General features: G+C 36.4%; 1 protein-coding gene across 2 annotated transcripts; it reads left to right on the forward strand.

The window, feature by feature from the left end:
• The first annotated feature begins 622 nt into the window (after positions 1-622).
• On the forward strand, positions 623-27,899 carry tax1bp1b (Tax1 (human T-cell leukemia virus type I) binding protein 1b). 2 transcript variants are annotated; one of them, XM_059567480.1, is made up of 18 exons: positions 623-777; positions 3,982-4,178; positions 12,796-12,898; positions 13,323-13,513; positions 13,630-13,788; positions 14,520-14,668; positions 15,183-15,273; positions 16,316-16,501; positions 18,595-18,846; positions 19,097-19,252; positions 19,360-19,429; positions 19,521-19,636; positions 19,720-19,845; positions 23,444-23,530; positions 24,153-24,336; positions 25,178-25,329; positions 26,643-26,722; positions 26,981-27,899. In XM_059567480.1, exons 2-18 carry the CDS (start codon positions 4,002-4,004, stop codon positions 27,174-27,176), a joined length of 2,475 nt encoding a protein of 824 aa, XP_059423463.1. In that variant the 5' UTR covers positions 623-777; positions 3,982-4,001; the 3' UTR covers positions 27,177-27,899. The 2 variants fall into 2 exon arrangements, with proteins under 2 accessions (XP_059423463.1, XP_059423464.1); XM_059567481.1 differs by lacking the exon at positions 23,444-23,530.
• Positions 27,900-27,992: the final 93 nt, after the last annotated feature.

A 27,992-nucleotide genomic window follows, 5' to 3' on the forward strand; every position in this document is an offset into this window, starting at 1 on the left:
ACATCCTTAAAATCTCATAATAGATAAATCGAAAAAATAAAAACAAAAACCATGTAACTGCCCTAATTCAGTCTACTATTTATTTTCATTTGTGCTTAATAAAATTATTTAATCGTATTTATGATATGTAAACAGAAACATTTGTCTTATTAGAAAATTATATACACATATATATATATATATATATATATATATATATATATATATATATATATATATATATATATATATATATATATATATATATATGATTATAAAATATTTCACTAACGTTTACTCGCTCAACCTTAGGACAACTCTTAGGGAACTTAAAAAATAAAAATATAACTATAATATTACGCGACAAAAAAAAGGCTTATTAAACAATCTAAATATGTAGAATTTGAGTACATCATATGTTAATAATAATATAAACCAATTACGGTATATTATTTTGCGATACAACTACATTTATTTATTTATTTTTCTGGTTTACTAACTAAATGTGTTCGTTTGAATAAAAAAGTGCATCCAAATGACATCAAAACTACCCTTAAACCCGTATAATTCTCGGTATAATGACACACGTCAGTCTTAGTCTGTGAGTGGAATCCACCTGAAGACGAACACTGGATCGAGCAGTGGCGGATATTACGTGTGTGACGCGAGCGGTGTTGTTGTTATTGTGTTGTTCCGGGAAACCACAGACACGAACAGATCGGGGGATGTACTTTGATACTGGAAAGTGCGTCAAAAACAGCGCTGGGTTTTTCTGTGATACTTCAGCATGAAAATGAGGTATTGTGCCGTCTTTTATTCACTTGTATTGTCTGTCTATATGCGTATTGGCCTTAAATATCTACTATGAGTTTATGTTACTGACTTTTAATATAATTTGAGCTCTGTTGTGGTGAAAGGATGATAAGGGTTGTTCCTGAACTATCGGCCTCATACTTTGACTTGACTTAGGATATTAACTGGTGCTTAGGATATTAAATGGTGCATTTTTATACAGAAATAAAGACCACATAAGATATAGATTTGGGATGATTAAATGCTGATTGAATTGCAAAAGCTAATAAGCTGTAATTGTCTTGACTTCATGGTTTGTTATTGTTTAGCCAGACGGCTAAGACGAGCTAAAACCTGCTAGCAAGCTACATCGCTACCACGGGCTTAGCTAATATAGAAAACTTGATGTATATGGAGTATATTTGGTATAACCTTATAATATTTATTATACCATGCGGTATGAAATATATATTTTTATTGAACTTTTCTTCGTTACAACACGATAAACAGTCGGAAGTTGTAATAAGTGTAAGTGCTGGTAACTTCGGCGTATTAGCAAAACATTTATGTTTAGAAAACCAGTATGAAGAAAAATAAGTTTTTTTTGTTCAGTCATTTACTCGTATAACTAATTAGATTTAAGCTGCGTCATCTAATGTCACATTTATGTTTGTGTTGTGCTATTTTTAGACAGACGACCTTTGGATTGTCAGGAAAAACAGTGTCAAGGAAGTTATAACTAAACAGCCGCAATAAATGCAGTTTTTTTTGTTGTTACAGGGTTAAATGATCGTGTTAACATGAAAAAAAGACATTTTAACAGTTCAAGTCAATAAGACACGTATGAAGGTATTTTTGATTCAAAACGACTTAACACCTGTGACAGTGCGATTTGTAGTTGTAGAGAAAAGCCACACATGTGTATCAGTAAAGTTGAAGTCACAGAGATAAAAAAAAGTCTACAGGTTTGCAACTCTTAAAACATTTCTCTCTGTAACTTCAAATTTACTGATACACGTGTGGCTTTTCTCTACAACTACAAATCGCACTTTCACAGGTGTTCAGTCGTTTTGAATCAAAAATATCTTCATAGACACGTCATCTTTGACATCACTACTCGGATAAAGGACATAATAATTTTGATTTGAGAGGAAACATTTATTTTATTGGCAAAATATTTTATTCCTAAATGCAAATTTGCTCTAAGATTACCCAAATTAAATAATTTTCTGTGTGACTTCAACTACTTAATCAAGACACTGAAAATAATTAACAACAAAAAAAGTGTCAAACTTTTGAAACTGTATGATGTTTTGTTGAGTGAAATGTAATTTGATTTAACCTCCTTCTTTTCTGTCTTCATTGTTTTTAATACTTAGGGTATTTACTGTCGTCCTTCTCTTTTTTTCTCATTGTCATCCACCGTCATTTCATTGTTTTTAATACTTAGACTATTTACTGTCTTCTCTTTTTTTCTCTCATTGTCATCCACCGTCATTTCATTGTTGTAATTGTTCAACTTTTTCTATACTTGCTGTCTGATTGTTAATCATCAAATAAAAAAATATATATATTGATTTGAGATAGATGGGGAGCTATTCTATTTTCAGCAAGTTTTCACTCCTTCGCGTGCTGAAATGTGCCGTGTGAAAAATCTTTTTCTTTTCTTTTTTTCAGCAGCGCTCAGCTGTTTGTGAAAGCTTGATGGAATCTCTTTAGTTTCGGGAATTTCCTGCACTGCCGCTGTACTCACTGCGCTCTTATACAGATGTTTCTTTAGATAAAAAAAGAAAAAAATGAGCTGTGTGAATGAATTTATGTGGCAGCTTAGTGAAGAATAGTTAAAGAATGTTTTTATGTACAACACCGTGTTCCTCAAATCATTTGCAATGCTTATTTTCCCCCAAGCAAGACAAACTGAAGAAACTGCTCAGGTAAACCAACAGGCAACTTTAAGGTTTTCTCTGCTGACATATTTTTAAGTATCAACGTGATTACAAAACAAATGACCTTTTCTTATCAAGTGCGGTTAGTGTTCATAACCACACAGAAAAATCTCAACAATCATCAGACTCTGTTTGTTCATTGCTTACTGAGTCATCACCTTATGAGTGTGAGATGTGACGAATGTTTCAAGTCTGTAAAAAGTACATTACTACAAAACTGGTCCATTTCCCAGAGTTTGATAGTTGTGGTGGTCATGATAATTTGACCTACCTCATTTTAGCTTAGTTTCAATAAATGCAGTTTACTTTAATAAAGTATTATGCTTTGAAGAGTCTTTATTTTAAATTATGGAGGTATTTAAGAGGAGTTGAGAAGTGGCTGAGTGCTATTTAATTTAAGATGAAATTGGCTTGTTTCAGCCAGATATTAAAGTTATCATCATTTACTCACCCTAAAGTAATTCCAAACCTGTATGCATTTCTTTCCACTGTTGAACAAAAAAAAAAAGAAGAAGATGTTTTGAAGATTGTGATTAAGTAAACAGTTCAATGGTCCCCATTGGATTCTATAGTTTGGAAAAAGAACACCCTAGAAGTCAGTGGGGAACAGAAACTGTTGTAGCAAGGATTCTTGAGACATGGGACAAATATACAGTATATGTATGTGTGTGTGTGTGTGTGTTTGCGTGTGACAGAATGAGGCTTCACAACCACATTTTACTCCTGGTCGACAACAACATATATTTATTAAAACAATTAAAAACCAAGCAGTATCAATTTCAGCTTGCATCGTGATGTTATGATAGCCCACACAGGCTCCTCTGAGTTTTATAGTTTTTTAAAATATGTAATTTTAGGTAATTGTGTTTAATGAACCTATTATATACCTATAGGCCATTTGATTTATTTTGAATAAATACTTAAAGAAATGACAAATGTAAATCACATCAAAACTTTTAATTCATCAAAATTAATTAATATGAATTAAATTAATAAATAAGTTGACTTTCTTGCAGTAATAACTGATGCATTATTGCTTGTGTGTGATTTTGAAACTATTAATTGTGCAGCAATTATCAGAAGATTTAATAACATGTAATTAGTAAAATAGACAAAATAAGCTGTGTGTTCTGTTCCAGCCAATGACCTTTTTCATAATGATGCATAAAGATATTCACTCTAGATAACTGTAGAATCTGGCACAGAATATTTTCAGGTGTCTCTTCTGTGTTTCATTTCTTATATGGGTCTTGTATTCCCACAGACGCAGCTGCTGATAGACAGATGGCATTATTCCTGGAGGGGACAGCAGCAAGCAGCACCATGGAAACGTCCAATTTTGCCCATGTCATATTCCAGAATGTGGGGAAAAGTTACCTTCCTCACGCAGCATTAGAGTGCCATTACACCCTCACGCAGTTCATTAAACCACATCCCAAGGACTGGGTCGGCATATTCAAGGTGACAGTTGTTTTTATACCTTCTCTTTTCTGCCATGTTTTGCAGTGTCTACCAAAAGAAGAATAGATATTAAGAGATTGTAACTTGGCTTAGATTCTTCTGTTTCATCTCATCACCATTCCACCTTCAAACAAGTCACTTACATTTAAGATTTTATATGAAGAAATATAATTCATTACAGTAAATGTAACATTTTAGTATATTAAAACAGCAATTCTTCGTAATGAGTTCCAGAAAATGTAAAAACCTCTAGTATGAAGGTGGATTGTATACAAGACAGTTGAAAACTAGGCCGTGAGTAATAGACTACAGAGATACAGTCTTTACAATGGCACACACTGTACTATAAAGGTACTAGATCATGTCATTTTCACAACTTTCAAATCTTTTTTTATGAGGTGTTTGTCAACAGAGAGTCGTTTCATCAGCTAAACAATTGGTGTGTTGTTAAACAACTGCACCGCCTCATTTTCATTCCTGTCAAAAATGAAATATGGCGCTTACCCCAGACTAATGTCCCACCCTGACTATTCCCGCATTTTCCAGTGGTTTAGATTTTTACTTGCCCTGCCAATATTTTCATTTCCAGTTAACTTTTACAATTCTCTATTCCAACTTCAATACCACAGTAAAAACTACAAGCCTAACAAATATAAAGTTCAAACATTATTAAGTGAACAGTCAGTAATAAAATATGAACAAATAAACAAAGACTAGCAACAAAACAAAGATACAAATTAAACAATGCTTTACGTTCTTCAGATTTATAGGTGTTTAGGTACAGAATTTTATAAACAAATGGAAAATAATGCATAGTATTCACTCTATAAATTAATTACAGATTAAAAATAGTTCAAGTTATTGGGTCAAGAGCAGTGAGTGATTTTACAAATAGTAAATTAGGCCTAGTCCGTGTTATTTTTAAGACACAAATATGGATCCAATATAAGCTTAAACATCCCATTTCTTTCTCAACTGTTTATGTTCACTCAACACATAAACCGTTTTTGAGTATAATCACCAAGATGGGAATGTGTGTTTGTCTGTTCAAGGGAAAGAAGACATGAAGTGGAACTCATTTCTGTGTTTGCACGCATCCTTTTGCACTTGAATGGTTTCAAATCACATGTTTGAATTGGCAACGTTTAAAAATGATGAGGATGCAGCAATGGCCCGATCGGGCCAGTGACAAATCCGTCAACTGTCTCCTGCATCTTTCCCCCTGGTCCCGGGCCATCGAGCACTGACTAGTATGGCCTTCTTTTGTGGTTTGGTCTACATTTTGTCCGTTTTTTTTAGACCTGACGTCACTGTTTACTGTGTTGCTGTAAGCTGTTAACAGATTAAACCAGCGACAGTTGTTTGGCAAATACAGGCTTAGTTCTCTGTTTTCTTTTTTTTAAGTATGAATCGCAGTGTAGTCGTTTCCTTGATCCCATTTTATTCGACTAAATCATATATCAGCTATTAAAGTGAAGTATTAGAATATAAAGGATTCCAGTCAACACAATGTTAACCTATTGGACTTTCAGCCCTCCTTTTTTATGTCTGCTACCGTTTTTACTTATTTCAAGACAGTGTTCAAGTCAGCCAAGTTGGTTTCTTACCATTTTATAGGAATCATGTGTGATGTTACTGCAACATTTAATGTCTTGATTCCATTTCCCATCTTCACTTTCCGCAGTGTGGAAATTACAAGGCCCTGCTGTCATATTTGGCAGTGTAATGTTTGGGGAGTCGCCATTACTGCTGCTTAACATAATGTTGGATTTCCTGCCAGTCACTTAAATGTTTCCTGCTGTAAAATATTTTCAGAACCAGATTTTGAGTCTAAATCTGAAAGACTGCTTTTTTTTGAAGATTTCATTTAAGAACACATAACTGCTGCTGTTATATATAGTGTAACCAAAATGTCTTTACTTGATGCTTACTAGATGCATTAAAATGATCACCTGCTGTGGTTTTTGAGGAAGATGTTTTTATGGAGAGCTAACTAGGAAATGAATCTCTTTTAAAACCTGTGAAATGTGGAAATGTGGTGCTACTCCCTGAATTGATGGGCTATGTCTTATTCATGTTATTCGGGAAAAACTGTGAATCATATCCAGGAAAATCTCAGTCACGACTCGTTCCCCTTCTAACAAGGTTTTCATCAAGTGAACATGAACATTTACTAGCGGCTTGTATAACAGAATGCGGTTTGAGTATTTGTGAAAGATTTTGGCAGTTTGCTTGGCAGAGAAAAATCTATGTATTAAAACCCACTGGTAGTTTGAAAAATCCACTGTGTTGGCACAAATCGGTGCATCATGCTGGAGTGTAGTTGAACTCGCGAGTGTGGTCACGACGGTGTGCACGGGAATGAATTATGTGTGTTGGCAGGATAAGTGGGGTGGGGTGTTTTGGCTCCATCTGCTTTCTGGGGTTCCCCAGCTACTGCTGGATGGGAGAACATAAAACAAACAGCATTTACAGAATTATGGATGTGGATTGTACGGAGAGAGGAAATAAAAGGAACATCTGACTGCTGTAGGTTAGTGGAGAGGGAGTTGAGTGTGGTCACTGTCATGGTTTAGTGTCTGGGTTCAGATCCAACCAGATCAAAGTGGCGTTTTAGAACTTTTTACTTTGTGTGTGATATAGTGAGTCTGATAAAGCTGTTATTTAATGGCCGGCTGTCAGGAAGGCTTCTGCTTCTCAGCAGTTCTATCACATTCTGGCCAATGTTTTTGATTAAAAACCCCCCGTGAGAAACAGGTACAACTTTCAAATTCTTGGAAGGTGGATTTAAATCTCCATAGTTCACAGTCCATCTGATTCATATCAAATGGAAAGAGCTGGCTAAAATCACCAGTTCTGTTCTGATTGACTTTGAGATTGCGAAGTTCATGCAATTAAATCTTTCGAAGATATTTACAGTTTGGTTCAAGTAGTTAAAAAAAACAAGATATCCTTGAGAACAAAGTGGTGTGGTGTTTTCAAAATTACCGAGGTATTTAGGGTTGTACATCAATATGAATTTCCTTATTCAGTTCAATTCTGATTCAAAAGCTGTGGATTGGATTTTAATTACATTCTAAATAACATGGACATTATAGCTGATATATGCCTGTTTTGCTTACATGTGGAAAAAATATACAGGGAAACTTCCAACGTGGTGCATTACAAAAATATGATATATCATACACAGCAATATATACATACAATATATTTACATATAAGGGGTTCTTCAGCCAGAATAAGCTGTAATATGTGGATCAAACTTTGTCAATCAACCCTCTACGGACGCCTAGGCAATTGAATCGGCATTGGCTAGTAAATTTTTTAGTTTACTCACCAGACATACACACACATGTATAAAAATAGATGTTTGTAAAATGGCACGGTTTTTTAAATATCTGAAAGTACATTCTTTACATCAGTCTGTCAAGCATTATAATAATCAAGTATTATTTAATAATAGAACTTTAGTGATTAGAAATAAACTTGATTACCATGTTTGAATGCATATTAGCTATTTTAAATGAACATTAATAGACTGGGGGTGGTGCTTCTCACAATGTAGACGGTTGACAATAGTAAAATATCTGTCTTTAAAGGGTAAGTTAACTCAAAAATGTTTCACCTCCTACTTGTTTCTATCTGTATACCTGTTTCTTTCTTCTGCTGAACAGTGAACACAAAAGTAGAGATTCTGAAAAGTGTGGGTAACCAAACAGTTGACGGTAGCCATTGATTTCCATTGGAATTTTTTTTTCTCCATACTATAGATGTCCGTAGCTACCATCAACTGTTTGGTTACCAACAGACTTCAAAATATCTTCTTTGTTTCACAGAAAAATAAATTAATATAGATTTGGAATGCTATGAGGGTGAATAAATGATAGTGGAATTTTCATTTTTGGTGAACTATCCCTTTAAAAGGTTTTGCGTTACCCTGGGAAGCTCCTACTTCTGAGTTGGCTAGTCATTATTATTATTAAACATTATATCAGAAAAATAATACAGAAATATTGTGATTATTACATTGCTTATTTATGCATAGCATCTTATAAAAATGTTTTTACATAAAGAAAGAAAACTGTGAAAGGTAAGTGATTAATTGACATCTTAATTTGTTGTGGGCAGTGTCGTTCGGTTACAGGCATCCCGAGTTTGAATCTCGGCTCATGAACCTCTCTGCTCTATGCGCTATGCTCTAATTCGTACATATTACCTTAATAGTACTGTAGTATGGCACAGAAAATTACGATTATTCTTTTCTTGGATATTTATATACTCACATCTCATAAATCTGATATTTCCAACTTAACCTGAATGCCACTTTATATATCAACTGAAAAAACAGATGCAATTCACACAGTTAAAATCATTACATACAGGAATGGCAGTTGCTTCTTGAGTACATTGGTTCTATATAATTGTACTCACTGTCCAATTGCAATCTTTGTTTATGTTCCGAATTATAATGGAACTTACATTTATGTAGTCTGACATGCCACGGGATCAGAATGTCTTCATATACCCTGAAGGGAAGGCGTGTTCCTCCAAACAGAGCTGGCTGACTGACATGCATTTGTCTGCACCCAGAGACACAGAATAACCTCTGGCAATGAAGGGCACATGATCATAAATCACAACATGGCCCTGTCTGTGTTGACAGATAAAAAGCAGCCATGCCAAACACCAGAAAATTGCAAGACCTGTTCCATGAGTCATTTGCCTGGAGCGGCAGGCAGTCGCAAGGCTATTATTGCCACCTAGTGTTTTTAACAGGAGATTAACTAATCATACCTGAACGCCAACTTTATGAAAGGAAAGTCTCGGAATCCAAATACACTTGGAATCAGGAAATCTTAATATAGCGTAAATGTGATTTAAGCAGTGGAGAACTCCAACTACTTCCTCCTCTTAGTCACCATTATCTGAGCCATAACATTGTATGTTATGACATAAGATTATGTGTAAGGATATTTTAAAGCCTCTAAATGAGAAATGCGCATAGCATCATTGAATTTGCCTTTTGCCTATTGTTTCTTGTTTGAGCAGGCATGCTGCCTGTGGCTCACTTGTGAAGTTGGAATGGTTACAGAGAGAGTCTAGTTGAAAAACTTGTGAGCGTCATGTTGGATTGTCAGAACACGCCATCAGACTAGCCGTGAAGGAGGTGAACACTGCTTTGTAATTATCCTGTCAGTGCAGTAGGTGTTCTCTGTACTGCATCCTGATATATAGACTGGTTGTACCCATTGCTGCATGAAGTCAGCACAGACAGAGTCATGGGCCAAGTCCGTGCGTCATTGCGAGTCAGGAAATTAGGTACTTTCTCACAAACACTGGGATGTTCTTTTGTTCTTTTTAGAGTTGTATTCATTATATGCTGTAGTTCCAGAAAGTGTTTGTACACATGTAATATAGTTACTGCACTAAATATTAAACTGCATGGCTTTTATAAACAAATTATTCTATTTTTTATTTTTATTTTACAGTTAGTGTATGTGGGAGAATTCAGATTCACATTTGCCAAAAGATGCACCATTTATTTAGTTTATGTTTTTTGTTTGTTTAGAGGCATGTGAATAAAAGTAAAATATTGTTATAATATAATTATTACAGTTTAATTATATATTTACAAAAAGTTTGGAATAATTGTGATTTTTTTTTAAATGCTTTTAAAATAAGTATTTTACGCTCACCAAGGCTGCTTTTATTTGATTTAAAATATATTATAAAATTTATTTTTGAGTTATTCTTGATTTATTTTAAATATTTCACAAATTACCGTTTGTACTGTGTTTTATCAAATAAATTCAGCCTTATAAAAGAGTATAAATTATTTTATATTTGGTGAGTATAAGATTATTTATTTAAAAAGAAAATACATAATTTTTCCAAACATTTGACATACTGTATTGTAAAATTACATTTACATGTAAGTTTACATTTAGTCATTTAGCAGATGCTTTTATCCATTCCAAAGCCACTAACAAATGAAGACAATAGAAGCAATTAAAATCTACAAAAGAGCAACAATATGTAAATGCTGTGACAAGTCTCAGTTAGCCAAATGCAGTACACAAGTTTTTTTTTATATAATAAATAAAGAATATAAAATAAGAACAATTAGAAAAAGAATAGGGAACATAAGTGTTCGAGGGTCTTTTTTAAATAAAATTAAAAAAGTCAAAATTATAGAGAATGTAAGAGCGCAATTTTTTATAATCAAGAAAAAGAAAACAAATAGTTAGTATAGAAATATAATAGAAATATATGTGTTATGTAAATTGTTTATATGGATAGTGGTTATATGTATATGTATGTTTTTTTTTAATTCATTAGGTTTACCTTTTGTCCTTGCAGTTTTTTTATGTAATATAATATTACTTTAAGTAATAAAAAAAACTATTTATATATTTTATGTTTTTCCCCCCATCAAAATAGTTAGCCAGTGAATTATAGTTATTGTACTTATTAGTCATTTTTTTGCTGTTTTATTTTTATTTTATTTTAAGTCTAGATTTATTTGTGCTTTCATCCTGAATGTTCTCATGCCACTTTCATTCTCATCCATCTTTTTTTTTCCTTTGGTTAGCATTCCCTGCTCAAACCTAAATGAGAGACACACAGGGGCTTAATTGTTGCCCTCTTTCACCCCGAACGTCTCTAATGAGTGGAGTTTGGTTCGGGCAGTAATGACGCTCTGTATGGGCCATGCCTTTTAATGGCTTCCTGCTATTTACAGCTCCAGCACCTCGGGCAACTTTCTTGTACAATCAGGGGACTTCTGCAACACTAATGTTGTTGAGGACATACAAGGACAGCTGTATGGTTTGAGCAAACAAGTCACACACTTTTCTAATACGACTGAGCTGTAGTGAGTTTGCATTTTTTAGGGTGTGTGTGTCTCTGTGTTACTTCCAGGATGCTATAGAGTTCCCACGTTGATGCCAATAGCAGGTACCAGGCTTGTAGTTTTGCATGTTCACAAACACAGTCAGCCCGATGTGAGTCTGATTTTGTTTGACAGTTTTATGACAGAGGGCTGAAATTATGGATGTATTTTCTGTACTCCCCCTCATCAACCATCAGTTAACAACACATAAAATTCATATAATTACATCTTGGTTTCCATTCTGAAGTATGTATAAAATTTTCACCTATTTTCTTCTTCCTGTTAAGGCTGAGTTGTAGCCGCGCTTCCTCAACCGAACATATTCACGAGGCTATGGCCAGAAACATGTGGTAGATAGGCTGAGGTTCACTTGCCCCCGTAAAACACAGCCGAGTGCATGTTTTTATGTTCTCATCTCAAAGGCTTTCTACTAGGCCTCATGGAGATGAGAAAAATGCACAATGTGCCAAAGAATCTTACAACATGATGTGAATCAGGCAATAGTCAAGACCACGACAGCCTGACGAAGCCTTTACAGTCTTCCTATTAGTGTATGTGGAAAAATTCACATAAAACCTTAGTTACTTAACAGCTTCACATTTGCCAACTGATTCATTATTTATTTATTTTTTTTGTTTTTGGGTTTTGATTTTAAAAGCCATTTGAATAATTTTTTTTAATATGTTAAAATATATATTGTTATTAAAAATGTATTTTATATTTTTTTCCAAAAGTTTGGAATAATGACGTAAAAAAAAATGTTTTTCATTAATTCATGAATATTTGAACTTATTATAAGTTATTTTACATTGTAATTGTATTTCACAATATTACTGTTTTACTGTATTTATTAATTAAATAAATACAGCTTTGGTGAGTATAAAAGATAAAAAAAAAAGGTTTATTATTGTAGTATGTATATTGTGAAATTACGGAGATGTTATGTTAGGTGCTTATATGGATGGGGGTTATATATCTGGGATATTTATGTATGTGTGTATTTGCCAGGTTATACAAGTACTAAACATTATAAAATGTATCTGCTGTACATTTTATAATGTTTTTATCCAACTGGAGGGTATCTAGAATTCTGGACAGGAGTTTTTTTTTTTTAAACAGTATAGATTTATAATATTTTACAGCAAAGTTCTGTTGAATGCTTGATTCTAATTGGTTGTCAGATGTTCTAAGAAGATGACTACTCTTGCATAACTACACAGCTGTGAATTGTGGCAAATCTTGAATGTGTTACAATTTCATGACAATTTGCCAAATTATTTCATTTATTTAAATGGATTTCATTCTACCACAACAAAAGAGCCACAGAAAACAAATACACTAACCAAGCATTTAAATATGACAAACAATAGGATATAAATATCAAACGACTTTATTTCCAAAATGACTTTTAATGCTCTTTCTCTCTCTCTCACACACATCTCATAGAACCTTGTTTGAACCATTACCTCTCTACTTTATGACTGAAACAGTTTCACTATTGAAACATAACATTTCTCATTACTACAATAATGGTGACATTATCTCCCTGAAGGCTCGGGCTGTTTATAAGTAAGCAAGAAGGTACACAGAAGTGTTTTGGTAATGAAAACAGGGTCAATGTGGACCTCATTTACTTGAATCTAAATTATTGCTGTGGAGTATAAAAAAATACCAGAGGTTAAAGTCAATTATGCTAACCCTTTAAAAACTCTCTGTCTCTGACAGGTTGGCTGGAGCACCGCTCGTGACTACTACACGTTCCTGTGGTCACCTCTTCCAGACAACTACACCGAGGGAGCCGCGGTCAACAGATCTGTGGTTTTCCAAGGTAAAATGTCAGTGGGGTTTCATGCTAGCATTTCTTCAATGAGTTTCATGCCAGAGAGAAAGCCCCTCAAAGGTTCGTTGAGGGCTTTTAATATGTAGTGATGGATGCAATAAAATAGCAAACACCAAGGCCTCCTATTAGAGGGCTGAAGTGTTGATGGGCCAGTTTTACTGGAGTGGTTCAGGTCACATACTGGAATCTTTGTAAGGGATTACAGAGTTTTCATGGCATGAGTCCGGATTCCTCACAGCAATTAAGAAAATATACCATTAAATAAAATGACATGAGTCTATCATATAGCTGGAGTGGAACTGTAAAACTGTGATGTAAATAATGGATTTTGGGCTAGTTTGGTGTTAAATACTCCATGAACTGCTCTAATGATAGGATTGTTCTCTCTGCTTGATTCTGGGGTATTTTACAGGTTACTATGTCCCAAATGACGATGGTGAGTTCTACCAGTTTTGCTATGTCACACATAAGGGAGAGATCCGTGGGGCTAGCACTCCATTCCAGTTCCGCGCCAACAGCCCCACAGAGGAGGAACTGCTGACAATGGAGGATGAAGGAGGGTCTGATATCCTGGTGGTCACCACCAAGGCTAGTTACCTGGAGGTAAGGGGATTTTGTTTCGTAACTATTGAACTCAAGGTTTCTTGAACTGTAGTTGAACTATTTATTTCTAGTCAGTTTTCACATGCCAGGATTGTCACTTTTGGTTCTTTTTCCAGCAAAAGATGGAACAAATTCAACAGGAAAAGAAGGAGCTCTTGGAAAACCTGAACCTACTTCAGAAAGAGAGGGATGAACTGATTGATGAGAAGAACAGACTACAGAAAGAATATGAGCTGGAGCAAGAGAGCAGCGCTCAGCTCAGGAAAGATGTGCAGGTGAGAGGATGGAGAGAGAGCGAGAGAGAGAGAGAGAGAGAGAGAGAAAAGCTTGAGTTAAAAGAAAGGAAAAGGAATTATTTTCCAGATTTTTGTTACTATCCTTTCTTGAAATCATTATATTGTGCATTATATTGTGTTTTAAACATTTTATTGAATGGGTAAAAGACAGTATTTTGTCCTTTCAGATATGATGTGCAAAAAATGGCAAAAAAACATTTTTTCACAGGTTCACAGGCTGTCAGCACCCTCTAGTGAGAGTCTCTCTTTGGACTCTTTACATAAAAAATACATCAAATTTAATAATAATTTACAATCTTTACAGACATGACAATCATCATCATCATTGCCCATTGTTGCTTTTAACTGGCAATTTTCATAAAGTATACATTTATCAGCTCTGAAGCAGAGCTAGTTTAAAGATGAAAACAAGCACACCCATTTCTGGCTGTTAATTTTATGACCACACTTTTATATGTTGTTTATGCGCTGCTAAAATAATTCTAAAAATTCTGCACATGAAGTGGTACTGCAGAAGAGACTGGAGTGGGATTTGGAGACTTGCTTTCCCATTAGTCATGTTTGCAGATTCTCTGAGAACACACTCAAGTATAACTTAAGAGCCAATAATCTATTCTGCAATAACTCCCATCATTCCTGCAGCAGCTGTGGTGACAACATGCTTATGACCAAGGGAATTTGCTCTCTTATCTGTTTTTGTGTGTACACAGGAGTTGCAGCTGTCTGCCAAGAGCTTGCAGGAGGAGAGAGAGGAGGTGAAAAGGAGAATGGAAGAGAGTACGGCACGACTGTTGCAGTTAGAGGAGGATCTGATCGGAGTCACACAAAAAGGCCTGCAGAAAGAGACAGAACTAGACTGGTGCGATTTCCCACAATAATGAAGTAGCCACAAAGAAGCAATATGTATATTATAACAAACTAGGGTTGTCATGATACCAACAGTTCCATAATTCAAAATTTCGACGTTCTCATTTTCCAGTGCCACAGATAAAACAAAATACTATGGGTCCACGTTTATGTCTAAAAAGTATCTTTACAACAACAAAAAATCCATGTAGCCTTCAAATATTTTACAATCAAGTTTTTCTTTTTTCAAGTAAACAACCAGTACTAGTGATAACTGCAGAAATACTGATGTTTAGTTACTTAGAGTTGATTACTTTGGGATTGAAATACCAGGACGTATGACATCCCTGTAACAAACCATGTAATTGTTTTACATATCTTTAAATAGGATCAGGAGATGTCATATTTTTTAGATTAATATTTTTAGGAGATTCACTTGAGAACTTTGACAAGAAAAGAGTTTTTAAACATGTTCTAGATATGTTCCTTGTGTGGCTGAATGATTGATAATGGCTCTGATTTGACAGCCTGAGGGATCGAGTGAAGAAGTTAAGCCTGGAGAAAGAGGCTCTTGAGTGTCAGCTGAAGAATGAGAAAGATGAGAAGGAGCTCTATAAGGTAATGCCACTCACTCACTACCTCACGCACGTCTCTGTTGGTTACCCAAATATAAGAACACTGTGCCCTCACAGTATATGCTGTTTATACCAGGGGTGTAAGGTACCTGATTTTGCACTTCATTACTGTACATAATACATTTTTGAAGAAATTACTTCCCTGCTGTTGAAACAAAATATTTGTACTTTTACAGTTCACATTACCTAAGAATAAAATAAAATACATAAAATACTATTTTCAGCTTTATTTAGGCCTTCAAAGTACAATATTCATTGTTCATCGTGATGCAGACCTTTCCCCTTAATAATAAATGCACTTTTACAACACATCAGTTTTATAGAGCTAATGAGATGAATCACATTCCTGTGAGGTTTTTCTTTCATTGTATTAAAAAGTTTAGTTTTCTTTTATTTTTCAGTGTGACATCTGTCAGTTTTTTTTTTTTTCAAAAGGCATTCCTTCATTTACCAACTACATGCAATAGTCAAACATTTCAGAATAACCTCTGATTTATTAGTATTTTTATCTCTCTTTTTATCCCTTACCTATTTAATTTATCTAAAACCAACAAACAGACATTTTTGAGTTGTTGATTTGAGAAGTGTAATACAGACCCTCATTCTTTTCCTAATTACTCTTGCTTGCACTGTGTAATTCTCACTCTCCATCACTCACTTTGACTCCACACTTTCTTGTGGCGGGCACAGGAACTGGGCGTTAACACTGAGCTGTAGCCACGGAAACTCAGCCGGCCCTCACTTCACAGCAGCTGCCTGAGGCCGAGAAAGAGAAGGGTGGGGGTGGACAAAGTTGCTGCTCTCTCACTGCTGCATATAATTAGGTTTAGCTTGCATACTTCCTCTCCATGTGGAAATACACCTCATTTTAAAGATTGTGTGGATAATTGGGGGCTCGTCCGGGATCTTGACTTGCTTTGGTACACTGTTAACTTTATGTGCCATTAGCCCAGGTTATTACTCGGCAGATGTGCAAAGAGAAAGTCAAACAGTCTATTTGAATCAAGTGTGTGTGTTTGGCACAGATTCACCTGAAGAACCGGGAGCTTGAGAACACTAAACTGAGTGCTGAGCTGCAGATGCTGAAGTCTATGGATGTGAATAAGGAGAACACCATTGCTCAGCTGAAGGAGGAGCTCAGTAGAGTCAAATCCTGCCTGGCAGAGAAAGAAAAACAGCACCACCAACTACTGGCCAACAGTTCACCTTCGGTACACACACAAAAGCTTCTGCTTAACCTATCCTTCATATAGAGTGCTGCAGGAAGGAATCCTAAAACCCAGGAATTAGTTACCATTTTAATGGGTTTCTGATCAGATACCTGAAATAAGGTCTGTGGTTAACAAAAGCTCAAGATATTTTCAGAATGCATTCTGTGACATAAAATACATCAGTAAATCCTGATTCTGTTATGTTCTAAAGCTTTTACTTATATATTCTAATTGGCTAAATGAGACTACAGAGGTTTTTGGAGACATTAAAGGTCCCGTTTTTCGTGCTTTTTTGAAGCTTTTATTGTGTTTACAGTGTGCAATATAACGTGTGTTCATGTTTCGCGTGTAAAAAAACACAGTATTTTTCACACAATTCACCTATCTGTATACCGCTGTTTTCACTGTCATAAAAACGGGCTGATGACTTCCTTGTTCTATAAAGTCCCTCCTTCAGAAATACGTGACGAGTTCTGATTGTGCCAGCAGTTCCTGTGTTGTGAATCGACACCAGCTTAGCGGACGCTCCCCTCCTGGAGACGCGATTGGGCTAGTTTTGGACTAGTTTTGAGAAGCAAGTGGGCAGGATTTCATTTGAAAACCTGGCAATCCTGATCTTAACAATAGACAGTAAAAGATGCACATGCTGGAGATGTACTTATAATCACAGGAGCGTTTTTACTGACGAAATGCGCATAAAAATCGCATTCGATTTTTTTCCACAGCCCTAACATCTAGTTCACAAAGCTAAACAGCGTTGCCCTTTGTGTAATAAGTTACAGAAACTGTTAAACGCACCAACTTAAATAATAAAATACACTTACCGGTTGTGGTCCATAAACAACGCCTTCTCCAGACAAAGAGGGAACTGCTCCATCTTTCAAGAATAATCTTTGTGCGAATCTGGCATTAAACTGATTGAGATTGAGGAAGCTCATGCTATGCTGCACATAGTTTTACATGTGGATTATAATTTTTGGGAACCGAGTTAAACATAAATTGTAACCATTAATCTCCAAGTACAGCGTCCCTGGGAAGGCCAAACAAAGGTGATTGGACTCTGAGATGAAAATAACAGCGTTTCGACGACATGGCGACAAACACAAACGCAGCTCTTCCTCTTCTCCGTCGGAGCGCAACAAGGCCACGCCCCCTTTTTTGTGTATTCATGTGGGCGGAGGTTAGTCAAAAAACTGTTTTAGTGACATCATTACTGCAGGAACTAGAGGGATGTAGTCCAAACTGGTCGTTTTTTGTAGGCGAATTCTGTTAAATAAAATATCTCGCTTGGCATTGAACTTTGAGCTTTAGAATTTTACAGATATTATTTATACTCTAACAACAACATTACACACTAACTAAAGTTTAAAACATGGGATCACGAAGAACGGGACCTTTAAACGCCAACACACCAAACAGGAAAACTCATATACATACTAGTCCGTTTTTTAAAGCCTTGCTGTGTTTATACTCAAACCTTTGCAAATTATTCAACCTCAGACTTTCAACTTGTCAATTTTAAATAAAGACTGAAAGAGCTATCGGAAACTAGCGGAGGTGATGTTGAATTTGTCCACAGAGTAGTTTGTTTACAGCTTAACTTTGGTTTTACTTTTGACAGTTGTGTTTAAGCTTAAATATTCATAAAATCTGTGTTCATTTGTGAATATTATCTTCATGAATGAAACGCGTCAGAGTCATAAACTTTGGTTGGTCATAGTGCTTATTTTCTGCAATAATTCAAAAGCCAATGGAAATATCTTTAATGGCTTTTTAAGGGTTGGCCTACAACACTACGTCATCCCTACACCACTATATTGGGATATTGCTCATTTAAAAGCAGTGTTACAGTCGAAACTGTGGGCTAGTGGTTAAGACATGGTCCTTAATCCTGTTTTCCCCTCTTGATAATTTCCTTTACGTGTATGTTCCAATGAAAGTTAAAAAAAGGCCAACTTTCTGAAAACGTATCAGCACGATAAGCAGTTGAAGTTGAATTTTTCAATGTTAGCTTCATTCGCAATAAATGTATAACAATGCGTGCATATTTGTGAATGCTTGTATTGTCATAAATGTTAATTTTTGTTTGTCAGGGGGAAAGTAAGGCTCTTAGGGAGCAGCTCAGGCAGAAAGAGGAGCAGTTGCAGGCAACCCAGCAACAGGCAAATATGCTAAAAGCTGAGCTACGCGACTCGTCCAACACTCGTGACAGAAGCATGGCCGACCTATACCGGATCCGCCTGGAGGCCGAATCATTAAAGAAGGGACAGATGGAAGCCCGGGCTGAGTGTAGCCGCCTGGAAAAGCAGCTGGAGGAGATGAAAAACTCAACACAGCAGGAGGCGGTAAAGAGATGCCCACCTGTATGACTTAGTATTTAAAAAACTGACCAGGCCACAGTTACACTTAATGCCTGAATCTAGTATGCCTTAGTCAGGAAAGCCTATTGTGTTCTGGAATAAGTCTGGTCTATTACCCAGATTGCACACTCTATTTACCACTTATAACTATCTAACTAAATCATATGAACAGTTGTCTTTTCCATTGTTTAACTGCAGACCATTCTAACTAACTAATCTCTCTTTCTCTCAGCAGTGTAAGGAGTCAGAAGGGTTAGCTGTTGCCGAACTGCAGAAAGAAGTTGAAGATTTACGGCTCAGGCTGCAGATGGCTGCAGAACACTATAAAGACAAATATAAGGAATGCCAGAAGTTCCAGAAACAAGTGGTCAAGCTCACTGAACAACAAGGAGTTAGTAAACCGTCAAGTTATATAGCTTTCCCCCCTGCAGAGTCTTGTGTTTTGAGTTTTTAGATGTTTGCTAGTCTCAGCCAACCCTTGTGTTTTGTGAACCTCAGGTGAAGAGAAGTCCAGGGTCTGAACCAGCAGCTGGTCCTTTATCTGCCAGTCTAGAGGCATCTGCACCAGGTAAGTTTATGCTAATCTATACAAACTACAACTTCCAGGTGTTTTAAGACATTGTATGGACATGTTGTGGTGTTCTCTGGACTGCTAACAGGAAGCCCAGGTTCTTCCGATGATGTGCTAGATGCCATCATTCAGGGCAAGCTGAAAAGTGCAAGCAAGGAGCCAGACAAAAATGACAAATACAGGAAATGCAAACAGATGCTTAATGTGAGTACTTATCTTTTGCTTTTCTCTCTCTGACACACTGAATCTGTTTGATATACTAAAGTACTAAACATATTCCCCCGCAGGAGGAGCGAGAGCGTTGCAGCATGATAAACGATGAGCTTACAAAGATGGAGGTGAAGCTAAGAGAGCAGATTAAAACCAATGAGGGCCTGAGAATGCAGTTGGCTGCTGAGGAGGATCGCTACAAGGTCAGCGTCACATACTGGCCCAGAGTTTAAACTAAAACCTAACTTTGTACTCTGCTAGAGGACATACTATGTTATCAAAAAAAAAAAATATATATATATATATATATATATAGTCAAGTCATTTTATTTGTATAGCACATTTAACCGAACAACAGTTGACCCAAAGTGCTTTACAGGTTAAAACAGGGAAGGCAGAAACAATATGCCTTGACAATACATAAAAATGAGTACAAGACTCCTTGAATACACTTAAATAATTGAATAAAACATAAACATGAATTATAAGGCTATAGAATAAAACATATCAAAAACTACTAAAAAAAAAAAAAATTTTTTAAGAGAATTAAAAGCAAGAGAGTAAAAGTATGTTTTCAGATTTGTCTTAAAACTGGCAATTGTATTACAGGACTTAATATGAAGTGGGAGGGAGTTCCAGAGTTTAGGAGCTATTACAGAAAAAGCTCTGTCCCCTCTGGTTTTAAGACGTGTCTTGGGGATAGCAAGTAGCTGTTGGGTTGTAGACCTGAGTGGTCGGGCGGCAGAGTAAGTAGACAAAAGCTCAGAAATATACAAAGGGGCTTGACCTTGTAGAGCTTTAAAAACGAAAAGTAAGATTTTAAAATCGATTCTGAATTTCACTGGTAACCAGTGGAGCTCAGCCAAAACTGGGGTTATGTGCTCACACTTTTTGGTGCCTGTGAGGAGTCTTGCAGCAGCATTCTGGACTAACTGAAGTCTATTTAAATTATGTTTGGTTAGACCTGTGTACAGAGAATTACAGTAGTCTAAGCGTGAGGAAACAAAAGCATGAATTACGGTTTCAAGATCTTTCTTGGATAAAAAGTGCTATAGCTTAGCTACTGTTCTAAGCTGATAAAAACTACCTTTAACAACAGAGCTAACTTGTTTATTAAAATTAAGAGAACTATCAAAAATGACACCTAGATTTCTGACCATATTCTGCAAGTTAGATGACCAAGGGCCAAGGGCATTACTCCAGTGTTTTGAAGTGGTATATATATATATATAGAGAGAGATAACATTAAGAGAGGCAGTATAAAAGACAGATGACAACCTGGTGAGATTCCATCAGGTCTAAGAGTCATTTACCATTCTTGGGTGAATTTTCATTGGTAAAATCCAGTCTCGCAACGGGTTGGAGTTTGTCATGTGGATTCACTGCTTAGTTTTAAAGCGACTTCTGTGTGAGCTGTGCTTCATACACCACTATACTATTAACAATAGACCAAGAGATTTTTGCCTCATGAAATTTTTCTGAAATTCTAAATACAGAAGCTGGTTCCGACTATACCTTAAACTAGTAGTTTACTTCCAGAATGAAATGAAAATTTCCTGATAATTTACTCACCCCTATGTCATCCAAGATGTTCATGTCTTTCTTTCTTCAGTCGAAAAGAAATTTAAGGTTTGTGAGGAAAACATTCCAGGAATTTTCTCCATATAGTGATCAATGGGTTGAATTTCCAAGATTCAGTGCAGCTTCAAAGGGCTCTACATGATCCCAGCCAAGGAATAAGGAAAAACTATTGGTCATTTTCAAAAAATCTTTTATAAGTATATACTTTTTAACCAAAAATGCTCATCTTGCACTAGCTCTGCGATGCGCATATGTGTCTTCATGCATTGCGTATTCATGTTGGAAAAGTCACACAGGTTAGTCCTTCGTCTGTGTACTTCAGTTCAAACAGGAAGAGTAGGGTGAAAAACTTCGTCGTTTTGCCTATTTTGTTTTAAAGGGTGTTCGAATTTCTTTGCATGTTCGCTTTGTAAACACTGGGTCAGTACTTCCGCTTACATCACGCATGTGTGATTATGTAATGTGTGAAGTCAACCTAGTGCAATAGGATCATTTGTGCTTAAAAAGTATATACACTTATAATTTTGTTTTAAGAAAAATTCCAATTGTTGAGAATACAAAGCCAAATCCCCCCAAATCCAAAGGCAAATCCCTCAGCTGGGATCATGTAGACCCCTTGAGGCTGCATTGAAACTGCAATTTGGAGCTTCAGCCCGTTGATCCCCATTGAAGTATACTATATGGAGGAGAAAGTTTTCCTCAAAAACCTTAATGAATTTCTTTTCGCCTCAAGAAAGAAAAACATGACCATATTGGATGACATGGGGGTGAGGAAATTATCAGGAAATTTTCATTCTGGAAGTGAATTACTTTTTTAAGACTGCTTCATTTTTATAGCTATTATTATGTAGCTTACTTTGAAGTCTAAATAAAATAAAAATATCATGCTCTAATTTACATTAATCAATCAATTTCAGATTCTGTTTATATTTACCCTAAAAGTTTCATGTCTGAAAGAAGTGCATATCTAGTATGTGACAGGAAAGTGTCCTTACGGCAGATTATTGGGGATTTAAATGCAACCAGCCACAGTAAGTGTTTTGTGGTAGGACTCTTTTTTTTTTTTTTTTTTGACCCAAGAAAAATATGTTCTCATCTTGTGCAGCCATACAGGACAAGCGGAATGTGAGTAAATGAGTTTCCCTCTGACAACTCGCATAACAAATGGAATACTCTGAGTAGAGTACATGCATGCTTAGGTTTTGACATCACCAATGGGAAATAGATTTTTAATAAAGTCTTGTAAACACTGTTTACTTCCATTGTAAACCGGTAAAACTGAGGTTTATTTATGTTTACCTCATTATATCACGGAGTAGTTTCTTTCTGTCATAGCATCTGGAACTCAACAAAGGAAAGTTGTGATGTGTTTTTTTTTTTCCTTGGGTATGTTTTGAACAGTATGACTCAGATCAGAGGGAAATGTGATCAGAGATAAGCAGACCTTCAGATGTTCTGATAAGACAACCTTAGTACCATTTTCTCCTCCACACATTTTACGGCTGCTCCGAGTCAAGCCCGATATCATTGCATTAGCACAAATAGAGTGACAGTGCTGGTTTATGAGCGTGTCACTGAGGAGACTGACTTTTACTGCTGTTTACATGAGACATGGAGACAGTGGAGGAAGGACAGTTGGGAGTCCTGGGATCAAGACAGGATAATGCATCTGCTGGCGGCCTCCCTTCAGAGCAGGAGACAGAGCGAGGGACTCAGTTCTGTTTAAGTAGTGATGGCAGATCAGTGCTAGTCTTTAGGCTAAGTTTACAGTTTTTCTACGTGACTCATGTGGAGTCATGCAAAGACAGATGTAAATGAGTGGTAGAGAAGCCATCTTTTTTACTACCAAATAAGTCCTTAGTTAAAATCCCAAGCATATCAGTTGCGATTGGAAAGCATTTGCAAGACCATTATTTTTATTTTTTTATAATTGTTATTATTTTATTTATCACATTTTAAGTACATCAGTCACATTATTACATCTCTCTGTAATACATAGCTCTGATTGGTCAATCATACAGGCAAATATTTTTATTTAATAAACTGTATAATTAACCATCGTGCCAGGCTACCAGTTGATTATTATTATGTTTTTTCTTGTGCAGCTCAATTTTGCGTGTGCATTCATGCAGTAATTCTAAAGTAAAGTTGTTTCTCTTTTCATTTTGAATTATGTTTTTAGCAGATAATCTCAGTAACAGCTTTGTTTTCTGATTCCAGAGCCAGGTGGCAGAGAAGGGCCGAGAACTCAAGGAGCTGAAGGACAGTCTTTTTTCATTGACCAAAGAAAAAGAGAAGCTAGAGAGGGTGCGTGCTTTCGTTGACATTTTCCGCAGGCCTCTGCCAATCTAAAAATGCAGTTGTTTTTCTTGCCTGTTGTTTTATTCTCAGGATCTGGTTTGGGTTTAACATATCTTTCTAATTGAGCCAGCAGTGCAAGTGAGTCCTTATTTTCCATTCAATTACCCTGGACCACAGAGAGGGACGTGTAGTCGAGGTACTACACAAAACTCGACGTTCGAGAAGCAAAATGGCCCAATTTGAGGTTCAGACTAAATGAAATTGGCGCCTGCCAAAGACTTCAATAAAAGGCAGAGCTCTGCCTCCCTTTGAACAGGCAGAGGAGTTTTAATGAAGGGCCTAATTAAACTGTTTGTGCGAGGGTGGCAAGTTACTCTACTCTGCTGCCTCTGCTCGCTGTGGTGAGTGATGTATTGTCTGGACTCAAAGATAGAGGAAAGGATGAAAAGAAGGATGGAAAAATGGGACCTGACTCATGGCTGGTCTTAAATTAGACTTTGCTTTCAGTTTGGTCACCTTTGGACCAATTTCACTCCGTTTAGCTTTTAAATTTTACATTTAAGTTTCAGTTGAAATGTGCGGATCAGACTGTTTTCAGCAACCTGTTGCGTTTCCTGTGCCCAAACAGGAGTTGCAAAGGAGTGTCAGCAGGGATGAAGAACATGAAAACAAAGATGGCAGTGTGGATGCGCAGTCAGTTTTCTTACAGTACCCGATGCCGTACCTTCAAGATGACCCATCTCCTCTGCTGGTGCTCCAGCGTCCCACTGATCTCATGTTTGGGAACCCGTACGCTTCTACTGATTCCAGGGGTATCTATGCAGCTTATTCACCATTCATTTCAATTGCTCATTCTAAATAAGGAATAAATATATTGTGTAATAACACAACTACGGATGAGGATTAGGGCCAAGCAATAATACAAATATATATATATATTTATCATTATAATGCAACATTAAAATCGTTAAAATTAGATTTTTTATTTATTATTAAACACTCATTATGCAATTGATTACCACTTTTCTGATGTGATGTGTGATGAAAAAAGGAAGAAAAGCGAGTTTGGCAAAATACGGATTCAACCCGATTGATTGCATCATATGCTACATCCATGTGCATTACTCTGTAGCCTACTTTTTTCTCGTAATTTAATGCGTTTATTCTTAGCATTTTATTTGTACTTTTTTCTCGAAATTGTACTTTTTTCTCGTAATTTAATTCGTTCTCAGAATTTTATTTCAACTTTTTTCTCTCTCGAAATTTAACTACTTTTTTCTCAAAACACAATGACTTTACTCTTGAAATGTAATGAGTTTATTCTCAACATTTATTTTGAAATTTAACAAGTTTAATCTCGCATTACAATGACTTTAATCTCGAGATGGTTTTATTTTTTTTATTACTGCTTGGCCTCTTCCATACACAACACTCTGAATTTCTGTTTCTTAACAATAAATGCCTTGGTTTGATGTTTTGTACCGAGTATTGACTGTAAAACGTTTTCAAGTCTTCTTTTTAGGCTCCAAACACTTTTAAGGCAGCTGTGCATGTACTCCTTGATTGCTCCTGCTCACATTTGTTGGAGCTACAGGGTTTTCTTGAGCTAAAAATGCAGATATGAAGGGATTAAAGAGTTTCCTTTCCTGACAGATGGAGCCGATGGAGAGTTCTCTGATGACCAGATGCCCCGACTGCCCCCAGTTGGGCCTCCATCCTGGGATAGCAATGTAGTGTGCATACAGCCCGCCCGGAACCTCAGTCGCCCCGATGGATTGGAGGAACCAGAGGAGCCGCAGAGCACTGTGAGTTCATTATGGCTACCTCTACATTCAGCTGTTAGAAGTGATATAGAGGTGGTAGTAAGGTTTCAATCAAGTCAGAACCGCAGATGTTCTTAAACACTTCCTGAATCTATGTCTCTCTTTTATCTGGACTTCTCTCTCCGCTGTGCTGGCCTCCGGTAGGGCTTAGCTAAACTGGCTTTATTCAAGCCCTGCTAACCCAGAGCAGAGTCATTAAGGAAGTGCTCATGCTCTCAACTAATAGAGTTTGTTAGCCTTGCTTGGATAATGGTGGATTTACCCAACTAAGCTTGGAAGAGCTTCAGTCAGTCGCTTTTCATCTTAAGTGGGCTGTTCACATTAAGTTTGATGTGACTGAAGTATATACAAATAATTTTGTGTATTAGAGCTATATGCCAAGTCGTTCTTTAAAAGGTTAGAATACCTAAAAATTCTGACTTTTTACCCTAATGTTGTGCTAAATTTGTTAAAATGTGAAATGCACAACAGAGCACACTGTGCTGAGGGTTGTAACCCATTATGCAGTGCTCTGAACTTGCACCTCCATTTCAAGATGGTAATGAATGAACTGGAAGTAATATCAACCAAAAAACTTCTTAAATGGATAGATCACCCAAAAATGAAAATTCTATCATTTACTCTTACAATTACAAGACTGAATGACCTACTTTAGTTCCAATCAAATATACTTCAGTATATCTTTAGTTGGACTGAAGTGTTTTAAGTACAATATTAGTTGGTCCAATTAATTAGCAGGCTTTAAGTATACCAGTTTAGTATACTAAAAGTACAATTGCAGGGTATTTTTAAGTTCATAAATATGTACGATTCATTGCGGGTTCCCTTCTTATTCCATACACCGCGGTTCCCTTATGCTTTTACGCTTATGCGCACTTTTAAAAAAATGACACAGATTGTTGACATGTTTTACTGTAGATTGAAATGTGTACATATAAATAGTAAAGCTATAGAATGTACTGCACCCAAGAGTACGATCTACATGTCATACTAACAAAGAAATATGCTTAAGATCCAACCACATATGCTTGCAAATATTAATTAAAAACCATTTTTTCTGGAAATAGTAAATTATTATTATTTTTTTTAACTATGTAGGTAACAACAGACAACAGCTAATGATGCTTTTAGGAAACGCACCCCAGATCATTAATCAATATGCTGCGACATAATTGCATGTTTGGAGCTGTCATATATTGCTGTACCAACAAGATTTCCTGCGATTATTAATCAATCACAGTTAATGGCCTAATAGAGGTTTTCAAGTGGTTTACAGTTCCTCCGCTCTCCCCCAGCAAACCAATGATCAGCCTACAGCCGCTGTCCCCACAGAGTTCCTCAGTGATGGACAGATGCCATTCTGCTTTGAACCCAGGTAAGAACACACACAAACACCAAGCTCACGGCTGTTACCCATCATGTGGTTGAGCTTCGTTGTGGTGTGACTATGTGCATTAGCTCAACGGCCCACCCACATCGCCTTCACACAGATGCTGTTTTACTGCCCTTTACTCTCCAGTTGTTCCAGCACCAGCTCATTCACACACAAACACACCTTACCACACTTTGTTTTCCTTTATTTTTGTGTTTTTATTAGCCTTTTCTCACCCAGTTTAATTTCTCCATCTCGCAGTGGGGAGCAGAAGCGATGTCCGCTGTGTGAAGTGATCTTCCCTCCTCATTACGACCAGTCCAAGTTTGAGGAGCACGTGGAGAGCCACTGGAAGACCTGCCCCATGTGCAGCGAACAGTTCCCTCTCGACTGCGACCAGCAGCTCTTCGAGAAGCACGTCCTCACCCACTTCGACAGTAACGTGCTCAACTTCTAGTCGAGAAAAAGAATCCTCGTCTCCACTTCACATTCTGCTCATTTGTGTTACAGTTAACAGCCACTTTAAACAGCATGTTTAGCTTTGAGATTGCATCTGTAGAGAACTGATCCTTTCTTTAACGCAATCAAGGTAGTCTGGATACTGTTAACAAATTGCAAATGACTGAAAGATGGATTTTGGGTGACGCTTTAGGGTCTTTATTTAGGTCCATTTTAGTTGGGGATTACTTCTGTCAATAGGACTTTTTATTCTAACTCACTTCTCATATCAAAGTTAGCATTGCAGGTGGTTAAGAATACTTTAAAAACGCTGAGCAAATGTCATATTAAAGCATTCTGTTGAGAACCCTCCCCAGTCAGGTTTCGTAGTTTAAGTCAGGTATTGCATACTATACTTTGTGCAGGCAGAGCACAGCTTTTTCGGTCAGGGCATGTATGTGATCAGCTAAGAGGGTGATTCTATATTCTAAAATAATTTTAGAATAAGCTTTTAAAGATAAACCTTGATGATCTAGTTATTTGAGTTAAGTGTTTTTCCTTTATCTATTTAAATCACTTATTTCAATTGAGTCGCATGCTCACGTTTCCTGTGCACTGAAATCATAAACTTAGATCTTCTATTTTTGTTCCATTTCTTTAGTTGAATACTTTTGGTCTCTTACTGTGTGAATGTGTCTTATATACTTGGATCTAAACCAATAAAGATTTGACTGCAGCAATATTTATGCTGGTCGTGCTGGTCATGTGGAGTTGTTCAAATTGAAAACATTTAACATACCAAAACCACATGGTAAGGCTTAATTCCGAGGATTAG

The sequence above is a fragment of the Carassius carassius genome, chromosome 15 (assembly GCF_963082965.1).
Source record: "Carassius carassius chromosome 15, fCarCar2.1, whole genome shotgun sequence".
NCBI classification, from domain to species: Eukaryota; Metazoa; Chordata; class Actinopteri; order Cypriniformes; family Cyprinidae; genus Carassius; species Carassius carassius.

Excerpts from the sequence above, each read along its gene's own strand:
- tax1bp1b (XM_059567480.1), top strand. The coding sequence starts at position 4,002 with ATGGCATTATTCCTGGAGGGGACAGCAGCAAGCAGCACCATGGAAACG. Across the intron at positions 16,502-18,594 it reads TGGCCAACAGTTCACCTTCG|GGGGAAAGTAAGGCTCTTAG; the intron begins GTACACACACAA and ends TTTGTTTGTCAG. Across the intron at positions 19,430-19,520 it reads TCTAGAGGCATCTGCACCAG|GAAGCCCAGGTTCTTCCGAT; the intron begins GTAAGTTTATGC and ends GACTGCTAACAG.